Here is an 18,802-nt window from a genome sequence, read left to right on the forward strand (position 1 = left end):
GTGAAATTCTGTTGTATGGTATTTTTGCGGTTTAATTCCTCAGACTCCATATTTCTATGAACTGTAAATAGATGTTGATTTATAATGTATCCCTTCACCTAGATACTCGATCTTCATGTTGACCCTTAGCCCACAATTACACAAGATGTACCAGGTTGAAATTAGGTACTACTTTAACAGCACTTGGGGTGGTTGTTGGGCTTTAGCAGAAATGAGGGTTGGGGTCTCAGGTTTGGCAGAAATTAGAGGAGGGTGTTGGAGTTTGGCAGCAGTGTAGTGGGGATTCAGAGGTTCACAGTACCATGGGTGCCTTGGAGGAAGAAGTAGTGTGACCTGTCAGTACTGGAGATAGACTCAGGATAACACTGGGGTTTAGAGTGCTGAAGTTATTGGAGGGGACTGTGCGTGACCAAAGTGGAGCGTGGCTTGGTCTGGTCTGGTAGCACTGGCGTCCCAGGATCTGGTAGTGAAGAGGGCTGGGATCTCAGAGCACAGAAGGAATGGGGTAGTATTCTGCATCTGAAAGATCCTGGGTGGGAAAAGTTGGGATCTAACAGCATTGGCGACGAGCAAGAGCCCAAAATAACGCAGCCCAACTGCTTCCAACCTAGTTTCAGATTTCCACTACCCTTTGAATAAAGAAGTGGTTCTGATTTCGCTCCTGAATGTCCTAGCTCTAATTTTAAAATTGTGTCCTTGTTCTGGATTTTCCAACTTGAGGAAGTTGCTTCTCTGTAGCTATCAAATCCTTTATCATTTTAAACAAGGCAGCCTGCTTGATTGGCACTCTATCCACCACCTTCAACATTCATTCTCTCCTTCCCCCCAGCATAGTGGCTGCAGTTTGTACCACGTATAAGATGCACGACAGCAACTCGCCACAGCTTCTTCAGCAGTACCTCTGCTACCGATAAAGACAAAGGCACATCTTCACCTACAAGTTCCCCTCCAAGTTACACACCATCCTGACTTGGAAATATATTGCTGAAGGTAGGTCATGCCCGACAAACCTCAGATGACTAAAGTAGTGGACAGGGGAATATCTTGGGATGTTATTTATATGGACCTCCAGAAGGCATTTGATAAAGTCAGTCATAAGGGACTTTTAACTAAGATAGAGGCCCACGGAATTGAAGGCAAATTATTGACCTGAGTCACAGGAAAGGGTGTAAGAATAATGGGTAAGTACTCTTGATTGGCTGGATGTGATTAGTGGATCTGTGCTGGGTCCTCAACTATTCACAGTATTAACGATTTTGATGATGGCATAAAAAGTCATACATCTAAATGTGCTGATTTCAGAAAGATAGGCAGCATTGTAGATGAAAGCATAAAATTACAAAGCCATAGATTAACTGAACAGACAAAACTGTGGCAAATAGATTTCAAATGTAGACAAATGCAAGGTCATCCACTTTGGACCTAAAAATCCTAGAGCAGGGTACGTTCTAAATGGTGAAAAACTAAAAACAGTGGCAGTCCAAAGAGACTTGGGGGTCCAGTTACATAGATTAAAATGTCATGAACTGGTACAGAAAATAATCAAAATGGCTAATGGAATGCTGGCTTTTATATAGAGAGGACTAGAATACAAAGTGGTAGAAATTATGCTGCAGCTGCAAAGCCCTAGTTAGCCCACACCGTAGGAACGATATATTGGCCTTGGAGGGAGTGCAGCCTAGGTTTATCAGAATGATGCCCTGCTCCAAGGTTTAAATTATGAGAGATTACACAAATTAGGGTTGTATTCCTTGGAATTTAAAAGATTAAGGGGTGATCTGATCAAAGTTTAAGATATTAAGGGGAACAGATTAGGGTAGAGAGAAACTATTTCTGCTGGTTAGGGAGTCTAGGACAAGGGGTGAAATTAAGAAACTTCTACATGGAAAGGGTGGTAGAAGTTTGGAACTCTTTCGCAAACGACGATTGATGAGATCAATTGTTAATTTTAAATCCAAGATTGATTTTTTGTTAACCAAAAGCTATTAGGGATATGGGACAAAGACAGGTATATGGAGTTAGGTCACAGATCAGCCATGGTCTCACTGAATGGTGGAATGGGCTCGAGGGGCTGAATGCCCTACTCTTGTTCCATGTTATGTTCCTATCACACTGATGCCTACTCAAATTTCCTTCCTAGGGCATCAAAACAGGAATTCAACCCCTCAAGCTTTTAAAAGCTATGTAGCGTTGTCACCTAAATCATTTCTTATCCACTTATCTCTTACTAGTCAACAGCATACTGTACTGCTGGCCTTCGGTCTTCACACCGGTTTCTCAATTAGTTGTGTCATTAACAAACACTCAAAGTCCAGAGCAGAACAAAGCATTTCTGCTTTTCACATCAGCATCCTTCCGATGTGAAAGAGTCAGTATGGTGCCAAAATGTGCGCACATAACTAACCAGCGCCCACCAGAAACAGAATTGGACCACCTAAACTAAAAAAGATACAAAATATATTTTTTGCTCCTGCTAATCTGGACTGGACTCAAATACAGATTCCAGAGATGAGAGAGCAATCTGTTAATTGCAACAACCTGTACTTGATTTCAATAACTAATAAAACATTAGATTACTGCAAGGATACAAGCTGTGCACTTAATGTTAAGACATAACAGTCTGAATTTAATAAAAACTGGCTAACCTAGATATTACAATTGCAATAATCTAAGCAACAAGACCTTGACCTACAACACGTATAGCAATTCACACGATTTAATTCTCGATTTATTCGAAGTTCAACATCTCTACTGCAGATTAAAAGTTTTATGTAGCTACAACATTTAGTGTTGCGGCTGTACAAAGCAGCTGGACTAACACTGGGGTCAAGTTTCAGCCTGACTTGCTCCTATTTTTTGGGAGCAGCTAGTTTAGAATGGAGTATTTTAGAAATTGCAATTCTCGGCCTTTAGTTTGCTCCAGTTCTATTCAGTTAGAACAGTTTCATTTTAGAACAGATTTTTTTTTCCCCCAAAAGGGGACATGTCTGGCCACTTACACCAGTTTTGCAAGTTTAGGCAGTGAAAACTTACTCCAAACTAACTTAGAATGGAGTAAGTGTAGATTTTTCTACACTTGAGAAATCAGGCGTAGGGAACGAGATGGGGGGGGGGGGGCGGGGGAAAGAGAAGGGAGAAGATTGGGGGGGGGTGGGGGGAGAAAGAGGAGAGAGAAGAGAGAAGATGGGGGGGGGGGAAGAAGAGAAGAGAGAAGATGGGGTGGGGGAGGGAGGAGAGAGAGAAAAAAGATGGGGGAGGAGGAAAGAGACTACGACGGCGCTGGGCCTTGCCGAGGACTTCGGGCAGGGCTCGCACACAACCGATGCCAGGCTGCCGCCGCCGACTCTTCAGGCGGGGCCCACCCCCAGCCGAGGTAAGATGCGCAGGCCACTCTGCCAGGGATTGGGGCGACCTCCCTTCGGCCTGGGATAGGGCCGTCACTCCTGAGACAGGACGCCGGGAGCTACTGCGCACGCGGCCTCCACTGCGCATGCGCGCAGCTGCCGGCACTGTTTTCAGCGCAGGGCTGTAGCTCCGCCCCCAGCAGCGCCAAGGTGAAAATGGGCTTACAGCTATTGGAGAATCGTGAGGTACGTATTCTGCGCTATTTTTGTTCTATAAATTAGGCGGGTCTCTCCGATGTGCGCTGTTCTAGCGGGCGGACAAAACTTGACCCCATAATGTGGCTCCTTTACTGGATTGGCCAGCCACTACGGTTGTGAATTGAAGTTCAGGACTGGAACATCGGGTCCTTCATTGAAGCACCTGTGAACTCATGTGGAAGTAAGTCATGCTTGTTCAAGGGTGACTATCAAATAAACCAAAACCCTTTTTCATAAGGGCATAAAAACAAATAGGGGCAGAAAGCCATATAGCCCCTCGAGCCTGCCTTGCCATTTAATACGATCATGGCTGATCCGATCATTAATTCAGGTCCACTTCCCTGCCCACTCCCCATAACCCCTTACCATTTACGAAACTATCTATTTCTGTCTTAAATTTATTGAATGTCCCGAGAGAAGAAATTTCTCCTCATCTCAGCTTTAAATGGGCAGCCCCTTATTCTAAGATTATGTCCTCCCTTCTAGTCTCTAGGGAGTTCTAGTCTCCCCTATCAGCGGAAACATCCTCTCTGCATCCACCTTAGTGTGGAGTGTGGAGTATCAGACGGCAGGAAACATGAAGTGCAAGAGAACTGCGGATTTGTTCAACAGAACACATACCTATACAGATGGCCCAAACAGCAGCACCCAGCAACAGCTGCCACAAAGAAGAGCAACATACGAATGGGCCAGAATTGTTAAACTTGCTATGGCCTGGTTAATTTCCAATATTAACAGAAAATGCTGGAAATCTCAGCTGGTCAGGCAGCATCTGGCCTGATGTTGCCTGAGCATCTGAGATTTCCAGCATTTTCTGTTTTTATTCCAAATTCCAGCATCTGCAGTATTTTGCTTTCGTTTTGGTTAATTTCCATGAGCTTTTGCATGACAAGTTGCCGTACGAGAGAGATGGAAACAGTGCAGCACCCTTGACAGGACATCTGCGACCCATGTGAACAGGGCAAGCAACTGATTGACCATATTGAAGAATTGTTAATGACCCGCACAGAGTCTGAAGCAGGAAGTACAAGTTAGAAGCGAATTTAATGTCCAATCAAGTAGAGAGGAAAGACTGGATTGAGAGGAAAAAAAGACTTAACTTTTTAAAAAATCTTCAACAATTAAAAGCTGAATGAAATTCCACACTTAGTGCAAGAGATTGTTTAGCAGTAATTAAGATGCTCCACACTATTAGAAAGGGCACTTAGACTGAAATGGACAAGCCCCAACTTGGCGTGATGAGTTTAGTCCATATCTACCATCCAAGTACAGGAACTTCATACCATCCAATACATTTGAATAGGGAGCCAGGTGGTGGGTTGCAGCTTGTGGAGGAGCATCACATTTCAGACACCAACTGTTGGATTTGCGTGTTGAACTGCGCAGGCCTGAAGTTGCTGTCTGATTTGCACATAAATAACGGTGAGCACCGTGAGACTCATCCTTACTTTTACAGCAATTCTGGCCCACTGTCTCCGGTGAGCAGAGGGCTGAAGACAAACTGAAACACTTGCTATACAAGCAGCAATATTGGCCCCAAGTTTCCACACGCGGCGAAAAAGGCGCACCTCAGAGCTGGGCGCCTGTTTTTCGCACCGAAAACGGCGCCGGGAAAAAAGTGCGGTATTGCTCGATGTCTGCTTGGCGTGGCGCACAGGGGGCGGAGCCTACCACTCGCGCCGATTTTGTAAGTAGATGGGGGCGGGTACAATTGAAATGAGGCTTCTTGGTGCCGGCAACCCTGCGTGTGCACGTTGGAGCGTTCGTGCATGCGTAGTCTGAAGTAAACATTGGCACTCAGCCATTTTTAAAAGTACAGCAGTAAAAGTGAAGATTTGTTTCTTGGACCCCTGCAAAGGCTTGTATTTTAATTTTCTTGATATTTCTGTGTGTGAGGGAGTGCTTTTAGCAGCACTGCTGAATAAATCACCTGCTGAAATCAGTGAGTTCAGCTTTTCACTGCTAAACTTGCAGAACCGGTGCCTGCAAATTAAGGACTGTGTGTTTGGAGAAATAAAAGTGCCAATTCAACTTTGCAATGGATCAACATCCACCAAGAAGAAAGAATATCTTGCATGAGGAAGCAAACCATTGCATAATGTGGTGTTGACAATGCAGCACCCATTCTGCAAATTTAAATATAAAGATGTCGATGTGGCTGCCTCTCCCTGTCCAAATGGCCTCAGTCAGTCCCCCTCACAGCTCGAAGGCTGCTGCTGTTCTTTCTTCGGCTCCCGGCCAGCCACTGACGCCGCTGCAATCCCATGGCCGAATAGCCTCACGTCCGCTCCTGATTCTTCGGCTGCCTTCGAGCCACTGACGCTGCCCCATAAGCATGGCCGAACGGCCTAAAGAATTTTAAATCTGCAGCTGCGTGTGCACTGTGTTCATTCTTCGGCTCCCGGCCAGCCACTGACGCCGCTGCAATCCTATGGACGAATGGCCTCAAGTCCATCCGGGTGCTGCATCTTCGCGGGGAATGAAGGCCTGCCTCAAGCACTGCAGCTCAGCTCGAAGGCTGCTTGCTGCCGCTGCCGTCGAGACACTGACGCCACACCGCTGCCTGAAACACTTTGACACAGGTAGGAACATGGTTTATTTAATCTTTTCTTTGCTTATAAATTTTTTTATTCAGGTTGGATTTATTTGTATAATATTTGTATAAGTATAACTAAGGATTGATTGTAGAATTTAATGACTTCCCTTGCCCCCACCTCGTTCTCCATGCTTAATTTGTAACCTGCACCTGATTTTTTAAAGTGTAGACAAGGTTTTTTCAAGCGTACAAAAATCTTCACTTACTCCATTCTAAGTTAGTTTGGAGTAAGTTTTCACTGTGGAAACTTTGAAATCAGGCGTCAGTGGCTGGACACGCCCCTTTTTGAAAAATAAATTCAGTTCCAAAGTGAAACTGTTCTACCTGACTAGAACTGCAGGAAATTAAATGTGGAGAATTCCGATTTCTAAGATACTCCACTCTACACCAGTTGCTCCTAAAAATCAGGAGCAAATCATGTGGAAACTTGGGGCCATTGTGAGCATATTCCAACCAACTTTCCCTAATTTTGTCTAGCCATTTGTTTGTATCGAAAAGCTGGCTGTGCGGATCTCTTGGGAGTGCCACGCGGTTACACAGCTTACAGAAACTTTGATTACCACCCCATAATAGATTCCTTCCTCACTCTGGTATCATGCTATTCCCACTCTTTCTCCCTACCCCCAGTATTTGCCATTTCCCCTTGAGCACAGCTATATTTTTTTTTTATTCAGTCAAGAGATGCAAGGCCAGCATTTATTGCCCATACCCAATTGCCCTCAAGATGGTAGTGAACCTCTTTCTTCAATCACTGCAGTCCATATGGTGATGGTACCTCCATAGTGCTGTTCAACAGTTCCAGGATTTTGATGAAGGAACGATGATATATTTCCAAGTCAGAATGGTGGGGAACTTGCAGTTGGTAGCGTTCCCATTTCCCGATTCCCTCGTGCTTCTAAGTGGTAGAGGTCACTGGTTTATATAGGCCAGATATGGCCCCCTCCTCAATGGCAAAAATAGTGCTGCTCGCCATGCACCCCCTTCCCCAAGCAGTATCTAGGTGTTTGAGGCCACCCATTCTGCCCCCAAGCCTCAATGAGCATTGGAATTCCTCTTAAGCAACAGCCCTCCCATTCAAATATATTGCTCTAGTGATTGAAGTGCACCACGCCCCTTCCCCCGGCATATCTCCCAACACCGACCGTACCCCTCAGCTGAACAACCCACCCCCACCCAGAGTACCGGAGGCTGAGTGTACCACAGCCTCTTCACTTGCTCACATCTCCCTCCCACTGACCACTCCGATTATCAAAGCAAAGCTCCCAGTCTTCCCTTCCCCCTATCTGAGGAATGACATTTTTGCTATTGAGGGAGTGCAGCGAAGGTTCACCAGAGTAATTCCAGGGATGGTGGGACTGACATATGAGACGACTGGATTGACTGGGCCTTTATTCACTGGAATTTAGAAGGATGAGAGGGGATCTCATAGAAACTTACAAGATTCTAATGGGACTGGACAGGTTAGATGCAGGAAGAATGTTCCCAATGTTGGGGGAAGTCCAGAACCAGGGGACACAGTCTTAGGATAAGGGGTAGGCCATTTAGGACTGAGATGAGGAGAAACTTCTTCACTCAGAGTTGTTAACCTGTGGAATTCTCTACTGCAGAGTTGTTGATGCCAGTTTATTGGATATATTCAAGAGGGAGTTGGATATGGCCCTTATGGCTAAAAGGATCAAGGAGTATGAAGAAAAAGCAGGAAAGGGGTACTGAGGGAATGATCAGCCACCTTATTGAATGGTGGTGCAGGCTCAAGGGGCCTCCTCCTGCTCCTATTTTCTATCCTTCTCCACTTCCCCTTCATTCCTCTCCATACCCTCCTTTCTATCCCCATCCTCACATCTGCCTCAAATCCCTACTCCTGCTTCTCGGTCCAATCAATCAATTTATTCCCCACACATTAACCTCACTTGACTTGAAGACTATATTTGGTTTCAATTCCCCACGTGCAATATCATGACAGATTGATTAATAATGTATTAAAAATCTTACATCGACATGTACTGCCTGTACAAAACCTTACTTCATATGGTCAGGTTTGACACATCCTGCCAACTCTCTTCTCTTCCTCCTCCTCCCCCTCCCTATAAATTCTTACGCTCGCATTTATAATGAAAACTGCCCACATCAAAGCCCCAAGTTTCCACACGCGGCAAAACAGGCGCCGAAAACGGCGCCTGAAAAAAAAACACTCGCTATTTTTGAGCGCTTTGCAGCTCAATGTCTGCTTGACGCGGTGCCCAGGGGGCGGAGCCTACCACTTGCGCCGATTTTGTAAGTAGGAGGGGGCAGGTACCATTTAAATGAGTTTTTTTCGTGCTGGCAACCCTGCGTGTGCGCGTTGGAGCATTCGCGCACGTGCAGTGTGAAGGAAACATTGGCACTCGGCCATTTTTGTAGTTCTTTGTAGCTGTTCAATTTTTAAAATTTTTTAATAAAACCACATTGCCCTTCCATGATCAGCACTGAGGCTTCTTGCAGCTTTCTCCCCCTGCCGTCAGTCGGGCCCGTCGGGAACGGCTGCCTCAACTTGAGGCTTCCTGCAGCCTTCTCACTGCCGTCGGTCGGGCCCATCGGGAAACTGCTGCCTGAAACACTTTCACACAGGTAGGAACATGCTTTATTTAATCTTTTCTTTGCTTATAAATTTTTATTCATGTTGGATTTATTTGTATAATATTTGTATAAGTATAACTAAGGATTTATTGTAGAATGTAATGACTTCCCTCCTCCACCTACCTCGTTCTGGACACCTAATTTGTAATCTGCGCCTGATTTTTTAATGTGTAGACAAGGTTTTCAAGCCTACAAAAATCTTCACTTGATCAATTCTAAGTTAGTTTGGAGTACGTTTTCACTGTGGAAACTTTCAAATCAGGCGTCAGTGGCCGGACACGCCCCTTTTTGAAAAAAATTCTGTTCAAAAGTGAAACTGTTCTACCTGACTAGAACTGCAGAAAACTTAAATGTGGAGAATTCCGATTTCTAAGATACTCCGTTCTCCACCAGTTGCTCCTAAAAATCAGGAGCAAATCATGTGGAAACTTGGGGCCCAAGTTACCATTATAATTACACCCTCCTCAGTTGTGCATCTCCCAGCTCCTCAGCCTGAGCTGCAGAGAAACCCCAGAGGCTCCAACCAACGGTTGCCAACTATAAATATCAAATCAAAGTATTGCATAAAAATAAGGACCAAAAATACAACTTGAAAATAGGGACCAAATTACATCAGCGTGGCCTGGTCCAATTATCACACCCCCCACCACCCCCAAACACTAATCCACCCACTTCACTTGGTCTTTAACAGGCGAGTGACCCAAGACTACAATAGAAATATCAAACTCGAGTGAGCAGAGATACACTAAGTGCATCTTTGTGCTTTCAGTGCATCTATTCAATGGACTTGTTGGGATGAGTCAGGTGCTGGGTCATAGGATTAAGTAAATAGATGCCAGGTTTCCGTCTCAGTACCAACAAAGTGCTTTCTTTTTTTCTGCGATAGCCCAGAGATTGGTTCACTGTGAGCTTGGCAGCAGAGTTTAGTGTTTTAGATACATTGGAAATCCATACGAAAACACAAAACAGATGGCTGCTGGTACAGGACGTCCAGTGCTAGAAGGTGGCTAAGTCAGCAGTTCACATTTCTAAGTGCTGCTAAGGGTTGAAGAACCATGGTTGGCATTGGTTGCGCTTCTATAACTTGAGTGCCTTCATCTGGCAAAGAGAGTTCCTCAGCAAATTTATTCAGTTTGTAACAGAGACACATGAATGGAAAATATTGCAGACCCTTATTATGCCGAGTTAGCCAATCTCATTTGGCCTCAAGGGGTGAGGAACTGAGGTCATGGTTTTTATATCTGATCACTATCAAGCAACAAATAGCAATCTTCCTCGACAAATACTTGCCACAGACTAGACTAGTCGCTGTGCTCCCAGCAACCACAAGGATCATTTATGAGCTCTATCCTTGTTTTTATTTTAACTTTCAATTCCTGGGATGAGAGGGCTGTCCTATGAGGAGAGATCAAGTAGAATATTCTAAGCGCCAAAGAGTATAGGCACAATGAAGGGTGATCTCATTGAAACGTATAAAATTATTGATAGGGTAGATGCTGAGAGGCTGTTTCCCCTGGCTGGAGGTGTAGGACGAGGGGGCAGAGACTCAGGATAAGGGGTAGGCCATTTAAAACAGAGGTGGAGGAATTTCTTCACTTACAGGGCTGTGAATCTTTGGAATTCTCTACCCTGTGGATGCTGAGTGAGTAGTATATTCAAGTCAGAAATCACTAGATGTTTGGGCACAAAGGGAATCCAGGCATATGGGGATAGGGCAGGAAAGTGGAGTTGAGATAAGAGACCAGCCATGATCTTGTTGAATGGCGGAGCAGGCTCTAATGAGCCCTTTGGTCTATTTGTGCTCCTATTTCTTATGTTTTAATTCATGTTAATCTATTCTCACTCGAAGAATCAAACTTAAAAATTCTTACAAAAAGCAAAATACTGTGGATGCTGGAAATCTGAAATGGAAAACAGGAAATGCTGGAAATACTCAGCAGGTCAGACAGCATCTGTGGAGCGAGAAACAGAGTTAACATTTCAGCTCCTGACCTGGTTGATGCAGTTCTGACGAAAGGTCATCGACCTGAAACGTTAACTGTTTCTCTCCCCACAGATGCTGCCTGACCTGCTGAGTATTTCCAGCATTTCTTGTTTCTGCAGTGAAAGGATTCATAAACTAAATCTCCAGCTACAGTCAGTTATGCCACTTGAAAAAAAGGTGGAGTTCCGTCTCAACCTAGTTCTCCAATTGATGAGAGCTCACACGCACAGTACCCATAACTTATCACAAACCAACAGTCCAAGATGTTGTAAAGACGACATCTATGAGAAACCGAAGTTGATGCAGAAGGGACTATGGATGGGGTGCGAGGCTTACTGTTGGTAAAGACGACTTGACGCTACTAGTTTCTCAGCATACACAACACCGAGACTAGGTTCCAAAAACATCATGCTACTTCATCAGCCATCTTCACCTAAACAAGTACAAAACTGAGTGGGTAAAACAACTTAGTCGGTCATCAGAACCTCTTCACTGCATTGTTGCCTTGAACTGCTGGGACTGGTATTGTGTTCTGTGGTGCATCAACTCTACTTCCTTCCAGTAGGCCTTTCTTTCTCTTCTGGTATGAAGACTGAACTGGTCATGCAAACTTCAATCAACAAGCACTGCTAAAAAAGCAAAGAGTGGGGGAGTTTCTCCCCCCCTAAACTATCAAAATACCACTTTGGGAAGATGTTTCCAGCTTCAAACTGGACCAGAGGAGGAAAAACAAACAAAAAAAAAAAATCAAGGTAATAATTAGTTTTTTTTTTAAAGTGAGGAAGTTTTAAGTAAGATGAATTACAAAAGTTGCCAAGTGTTTTACTTGGATCAGATTGTTAGAGTAATATTTCAGCAGCTCCTCAGTACTGCATTTTAACAACATGAGAGCAGGAGTAGGCCATTTAATAAGATCATGGCTGATCTAATCATGGACTCAGCTCCACTTCCCTGCCCGCTCCCCATGACCCGTTATTCCCTTATCGCTCAAAAATCTGTCCATCTCCACCTTAAATATATTCAATGACCCACTCTCCACAACTCTCTGGGGCAGAGAAATCCACAGATTTACAACCTTAAGAAATTCTTCCTCATCTCAGTTTTAAATGGGTGGCCCTTATTCTGCAACGATGTCCCCTAGTTTTACTTTCCCCTATGAGTGGAAATATCCTTTCTGCATCCATCTTGTCAAACCCCCACATTATCTTATGTTTCAATAAGATCATCTCTCATTCTTCTGAACTCCAATGTGTATAGGCCCAACCTACCTTCACAAGTCAAGCCCCTCATCTCCAGAATCAACCTAGTGAACCTTCTCTGAACAGCCTCCGATGCAAGTATATCCTTTCTTAAATACGGAGCCCAAAACTGGACGCAGTACTCCAGGTGTGGCCTCATCAATTCCCTGTACAGTTGTACCAGGACTTGTCTGCTTTTATACTCTACCCCCTTTGCAATGAAGGATTAACATTCCATTTGCCTTTCTGATTACTTGCTGTACCTACATACTAATTGTGTTTCATGCACAAGGACCCCCAGGTCCCTCTGTACTGCAGCACTTGGCAATTTTTCTCCATTTAAATTATAAGTTGCTTTTCTATTATTTCTGCCAAAATGGATAACCTCACATTTTCCCACATTATACTCCATCTGCCAAATTTTTGCCTACTCACTTAGCCTGTCTATATCCCTTTGCAGATTAGTGACCTCCTCACAATTTGCTTTCCAACTCTCAATTTGCTTTCCAACCCATCTTTGTATCAGCAAACTTGGCTACATTACACTCTGTCCTTTCTTGCAAGTCATTAATATAGATTGTAAATAGTTGAGGCCACAGAACTGATCTCTGCAGCACCTCACTAGTTACTGACTGCCAACCAGAAAATAACTAATTTATCTCCGCTCTGTTTTCTGTTTGTTAGCCAATCATCTCTCCTTGCTAATATATTACCCCCAACCCCGTGAGCTTTTATCTTGTGCAGTAACCTCTTATGTGGCACCTTATGAATGCCTTCTAGAAATCTAAATACACCACATCCACTTGTGTACAACGCAGAAGGCAATTCCCCAGGGCGACTGGAAACTTCCCTGGCGAGCCAGTAATCTAAAAGGTTGATATACTTCGATTGAAGTCCAAGGAACAAGTTCCAATATCTTATCTTTCAGTATTATAGTGCTAAAGTTTCTTTGTGGGGCTCTATAATCCTTTATGAATTTACACAATTAAATTAACCTGGGTGGTAACAAGGTCGACTGCCAAGAAGTCAGTTTAAATAGACAATATACTTTGTACTCCTGAAACACCCGTGCATAAATTACACACCACTCACTGGGTGATTCCATTCATAAACAGCGATGACTCTTTCCAGCAGTTCATCAAGATGAGCAACCCAACTATATTGCACAATTGCCATTGACAACACACTTGGTCAACATGACTCTGTAGGTACCTGTAGCTCAGCCTCCAACACAAATAACCAAGGGCAGTTTGCTTGAAGAATGCAGGCAAAAATACTGCCAGCAGGTAAGCAACTGGAACATAGAAAATAGATGCTGGAGTAGGCCATTCGGCCCTTCGAGCCTGCACCACCATTCAATAAGATCACGGCTGATCATTCACCTGCGTACCCCTTTCCTGCTTTCTCTCCATACCCCTTGATCCTTTAGCCGCAAGGGCCATATCTAACTCTCTTGAATGCATCCAATGAACTGGCATCAACAACTCCCTGTGGTAGGGAATTCCACAGGTTAACAACTCAGTGAAGAAGTTTCTCCTCATCTCAGTCCTAAATGGCTTACCCATTATCCTTAGACTGTGTCCCCTGTTTCTGGACTTCCCCAACATCGGGAACATTCTTCCTGCATCTAACCTGTCCAGTCCGGTCAGAATTTTATATGTTTCTATGAGCTCCCCTCTCATCCTTCTAAACTCCAGTGAATATAAGCCCAGTCGACCCAGTCTCTCCTCATATATCAGTCCTGCCATCCCAGGAATCAGTCTGGTGAACCTTTGCTGCACTCCCTCAATAGCAAGAACGTCCTTCCTCAGATTAAGAGACCAAAACTGAACACAATATTCCAGGTGAGGCCTCACCAAGGCCCTGTACCACTGCAGCAAGACCTCCCTGCTCCTAAACTCAAATCCCCTAGCTATGAAGGCCAACATACCATTTGCCTTCTTCACCACCTGCTGTACCTGCATGCCAACCTTCAATGACTGATGAATCATGACACCCAGGTTTCGTTGCACCTCCCCCTTTCCTAACCTGCCATTCAGATAATATTCTGCCTTCGTGTTTTTGCCACCAAAGTGGATAACCTCACATTTATCCACATTATACTGCATCTGCCATGCATTTGCCCACTCACCTAACCTGTCCAAGTCACCCTGCAGCCTCTTGGCATCCTCCTCAGCTCACATCACCACCCACCTTAGTGTCATCTGCAAACTTGGGAGATATTACTCAATTCCTTCATCAAAATCATTCATGTATATTGTAAATAGCTGAGGTCCCACCAGCAGTAAAGTTGATTCTGTGCCACTACATGCATGATTTCTCAGGCACAGGGATGGGCAATAGCAGGAAATAATCAGAATCCACATTCAAGTAGCACATATCCAGTGGTTTTGAAGTTGACCTGCCTGCTTTAAACACTGCACTACAATATAAAGTAACCTAGTTCCACAGCTCCACACTCCCAAGATAAATGGGCCAGCCTCAATGGGAAGCTGTGCAATGCAACAATGATGCTATAGCATGCATTCTTTTCACCAGTGGGCTCCAACAAATCTAGAATCACTGCTTGCAATTCAGACACCTACTGGCCACATCTCATGGTTACCACCCTTGAGATTTAAAAATGAGTCAGAAGTGATGACTTTGCTATACAGCGTGACACATGCTCAATAGACTAAAGTTTAGATTAACTCAGTTACCCCCGACTTGTATGATGTACCCAAACCGTTTATGAAAAACATAACACACAATCACTGAAAACATGAAACATGTGGGAGAGGCACTTTAAGATGTTTGTATAAATACATTTTCTCAAGCTGTCAAATTTTCTGAATGTAGCCATGGGGAGATTTCATCTGCTGACATCAATGGGGAATCAGTCATCTCAGCTTGTGAATTCCAATCCCAGCACTCATACCCAAGTTAAAGGCTTGGTACTGGCTGAGACTGGAATCCAACCAGGAGAAAATCACCATTTCGAGACAAGCACCGCAGTCATTATCCACGAGGAGCTATTTCAATCCTGGGCTTCTCAATAACAGGAGACACAAACGGACAAGTCAGGCCTCCCCTTTGTATCATCCTCAATCATATATCCTTCATGGCAAGTGGGGGCAAAAAAGAAAAACAGATTAAGTGTCCCTTGCTCTTGCCTCAATGTGTCCACATAGCACCTATTTTACATTGAAATAACTGGAGCATGACATTTCCCTTTAAGTGACGCAGTTAAAGAGTTTCATCTTCCCTTTTCCAACAATGCTTCACAATAGCTTCAGTTAACACACCCAAATAAAGCTAAAAAGTTAGTCTTTCCAATTCTTCCCAACATACATTATTGACTTCAATGGGTATTACCGTCAACTTCAGAAACAGTACACATCGGATGCCACAATCCAAAGTCTGAACGAGAAGGGATAAAAAGACAGAACATTGCTCCAATGCTAGTGTTTTGTTACCCCTCAACAGAAATCTACTAAAAATTAACTTAACAGCTCAAAATAGCTCAATCCCCAACCTGCAGATCTGTTTTACACATAATTAAACACACACGCTACACAATACAGAACTGGGACCCATTTAACCAGACATAATAAATTTGCTATAAAATTGCAAGAAGCATCGAACAACGAACAAATCCATCAGCAGAAAACCCAGTCTTCAGGGGCAACAGGTTGCCAAAATCAGGGAAGAGGAGATGGGGCATTAAAGGTACCATTGCTATTGTGTCATGTACTGGGACCAGCAGCTCGATACTGAAGATTTAAACCGAACTTAATCCACTTCTAAATGTTACAATTGCAAGAAAACAGAAAGAACATGACAGAAGTCCACAGGAGAAAGGTTTGGCTTTTCTGCATTGTATTAAAGCCACACTTTAGCAGCTCGCTGGACATGAGCCCAAATTGGATGGTGGTCAGAAAGGGAAGGCGGCAGGGGAGAAGGAGTCATGGAGGGGAGAGAAAGGGGGTCATGGAGGAGGAAGAGGTCTGATGGGAGGCAAGTAGCAGGGAAGGAAGTGGGGTAGAAAAGGCTGGGGGACAGCAAGGGAAAGGGGGATGGAGCAGGCTGAGGGAACAGGGAAGGAAGGAGGAAATGGAACAGGCTGAGGGGACAGGGAAGGAAAGGAGGGAATGGAGCAGGCTGAGGGGAAAGGGAGCAGGCTGAAGGAGAAAGCGGGATGGAGCAGGTCGAGGGGGAAGGAGGGGAAATGGAGCAAGCTAAGGGGGAAGTGGGCGCGGGAGGAGGAAGCGGGAGGGGAAGGAGGTCATGGAGCAGGTTGTGGGGACAGGGAGACAGCGGCTGGACGGAGCGAGGAAGGGGGACGGGGAGAGGGGAATGGAGCAAGCGGCGGGGGGACGGGGATCGACCCCAATCCCGGCGGGCCAGGCCGGGTGAGGCCCCGCGGTCGGGGCGGGGAAGGGGAGGGAGAAAGGCCGGGCCGCGATCGCTCACCTCCTCCTCGCACTCGTTCTTGAAGCATAGACACGCCGCCCGTTTCTTGTAGCCCTCGCCGTCGTAAGTGCGCGTCTGGTTGTGCTTAATCTTCATCATCTGGCTGCGGGCGGGCGGGCGGCCGCCACCGACACTCGCGGGAAGGGGAGGAGGGGGGGGGGGAAGCCGGCCGCTCTCACACACACACACACAGAGAGAGAGATATCTATCGAACTAGCAGCAGAGGCCGCGAGCGCTCGCCATGCACACGGCCGCCCTGTCGGCTTCTATTTAAAAGGAGCCGCACTCGGCCCGCACGCTGCCGCCATCTTGTTCGCCGGACGCCCACGCGGCAGTGCGCACGCGCGCCGCACTGCGCCCTGGGAAATGTAGTCCTCCCCCTGCAGCAGCTCAGTGCAATGATGCTCTGGGTCCCAATGCATGGCTCTGACTTCATTGCCCCAGTCTTGCCTGCCCTGCCAACAGCCAGCAAATGTGAGGGAGTCATTCTCTAATCACATGCATTCTGGGCCACGAATTCATTTTATAGTGCCACTAAAAGATACCCCATCTCATGAAAAAACTTGCATTTATATCATCATAGGCAGTCCCTCAAAGCAAGGATGACTTGCTTCCACGCCAAAAAGGAATGAGTTCACAGGTGTTTCAATGAAGGACCTAATATTCCAGATCCCGAACTACATCTTGGAGGGTGGAAGATGCCTGTGCGTGGAGTTTCATTAACGTGTGGTGGCCATTGCACACCAGCCACCACACGGGCTTGACAGAGTTAGGTCTTGGTCCAGTGGCAAGAATTATCCAAGACTAACTGGAGACCAGCTCTGCTGCACGGACCTAGTGCGCACACATATCGCAGTGTGGGCTGGCCCCGTGTTGCCCCTGGGACCTTGCCCCTTCTGGGCCTCAGATTCACACTTCTCCTGGGCCCCGGTCACTTCCTTCTACAATCTCTCGCCGCTCCTTCGCCCCTCCTACTGCGCCTGCCTGCACTGCAATTAGTGACCTGACTTCGCAGCCGTTTCCCGCCTTCAGTGGTATTCTCCCTCTAATGGCCCCAGCCTGCTAATGGTCTTGCAGGCCGGGACCCCGCCACCGCACGCTGCTCCCTCTAATGCAGCCTTTCAATCACACATTTATATAGCACCTTTCACGACCACCAGACGTCTCAAAGTGCTTTACAGCCAATCATAAAATCCTAGGCAGTCCCTCGAAACCAAGGAAGACTTGCTTCCACTCCAAAAGTGAGTTCACTGGTGACTGAACAGTCCAATTTGGGAATTACAGTCTCTGTCGCAGGTGGGACAGACCTGTGGTTGGAGGAAAGTGTGGGTGGGCCTTATACTAAACATCCGTAAGACAAAGATCCTCTACCAACCTGACCCCACCACACAGCACTGCCCCCACCGCCCCCACCCCCCCCCCCAGTCATCAAGATCCACGGCGCGGCCCTGGACAACGTGGACCACTTTCCATACCTCGGGAGCCTATTATCAGCAAGGGCAGACATAATGAAGTACTTTTGGAGTGTACTCACTGTTGTAATGAAGAGCAGGGGACTTCTCTCTGGTGTCCTGGCCAATATTTATCTCTCAATCAACATCACTAAAAACAGATTACCTGGTCATTATCACATTACTGTTTGTGGGAGCTTGCTGTGCGCAAGTTGGCTGCTGCATTTCCCACATTACAACAGTGGCTACACTCCAAAAGTACTTCATTGGCTGTAAAGCAATTTGGGACATTCGGTGGTCGTGAAAAGCGCTACATAAATCTTTCTTTCATTTACAAGTAGGTCTGTTCAGGATTAACTAACTGACAAGTATTTGCTTGAGAATGAGTTGAGAATAAGAATACAACATAAATGTAAATGATCAAGCTTCATCTAGAGCAGAATGCTGCTGTGACTGCGCAATACCTTTTTTAAACAATCAACAGAAAAAACACACTGGGCCCAACTAATAAAGGAGCTCAGTTATAAAATCCATTTTCAACAAAGCAAAAGGAAACAGCTAAATCATAATATTATTGTTTGTATCGATAAGACACTCCATTTCACCTGAGAATGCAGGTGATTCAGAATAGAGCCATTCGAAAGTCCACTGGTCACTGCTTATCAGACAGAGTGTGTTCCATATCTCACCATCGGTTGAGAGTTCTGGCATAACCTATGATTAATGGAATGTCCATTCTCGTGCTAATCTCGTTGCTTAGGGTGCATAATCTTAAAATTAGAGTTAGAAGTGAAATTAGAGAGCACTTCTCTCTCCCAAAAGACTCTGGGTGCTGGGGGTCAAATAACATTTTCCAGGCAGTG

General features: G+C 45.4%; 1 protein-coding gene across 1 annotated transcript in view; it reads right to left on the reverse strand.

Annotated features, from left to right (window-relative positions):
* The window catches only part of LOC139278634 (diphosphoinositol polyphosphate phosphohydrolase 2-like), an 80,901-nt gene extending 64,067 nt beyond the window's left edge, over positions 1 to 16,834 (reverse strand). The window contains exon 1 of the mRNA XM_070897641.1: positions 16,489 to 16,834. Within this exon, the coding sequence (XP_070753742.1) occupies positions 16,489 to 16,587 (99 nt within the window). The 5' untranslated portion in view covers positions 16,588 to 16,834. The remainder of the gene's footprint in view (positions 1 to 16,488) is intronic.
* Between the last annotated feature and the right edge of the window lie 1,968 nt (positions 16,835 to 18,802).

This window comes from Pristiophorus japonicus, chromosome 13 (assembly GCF_044704955.1).
Source record: "Pristiophorus japonicus isolate sPriJap1 chromosome 13, sPriJap1.hap1, whole genome shotgun sequence".
Taxonomy (NCBI): Eukaryota; Metazoa; Chordata; class Chondrichthyes; family Pristiophoridae; genus Pristiophorus; species Pristiophorus japonicus.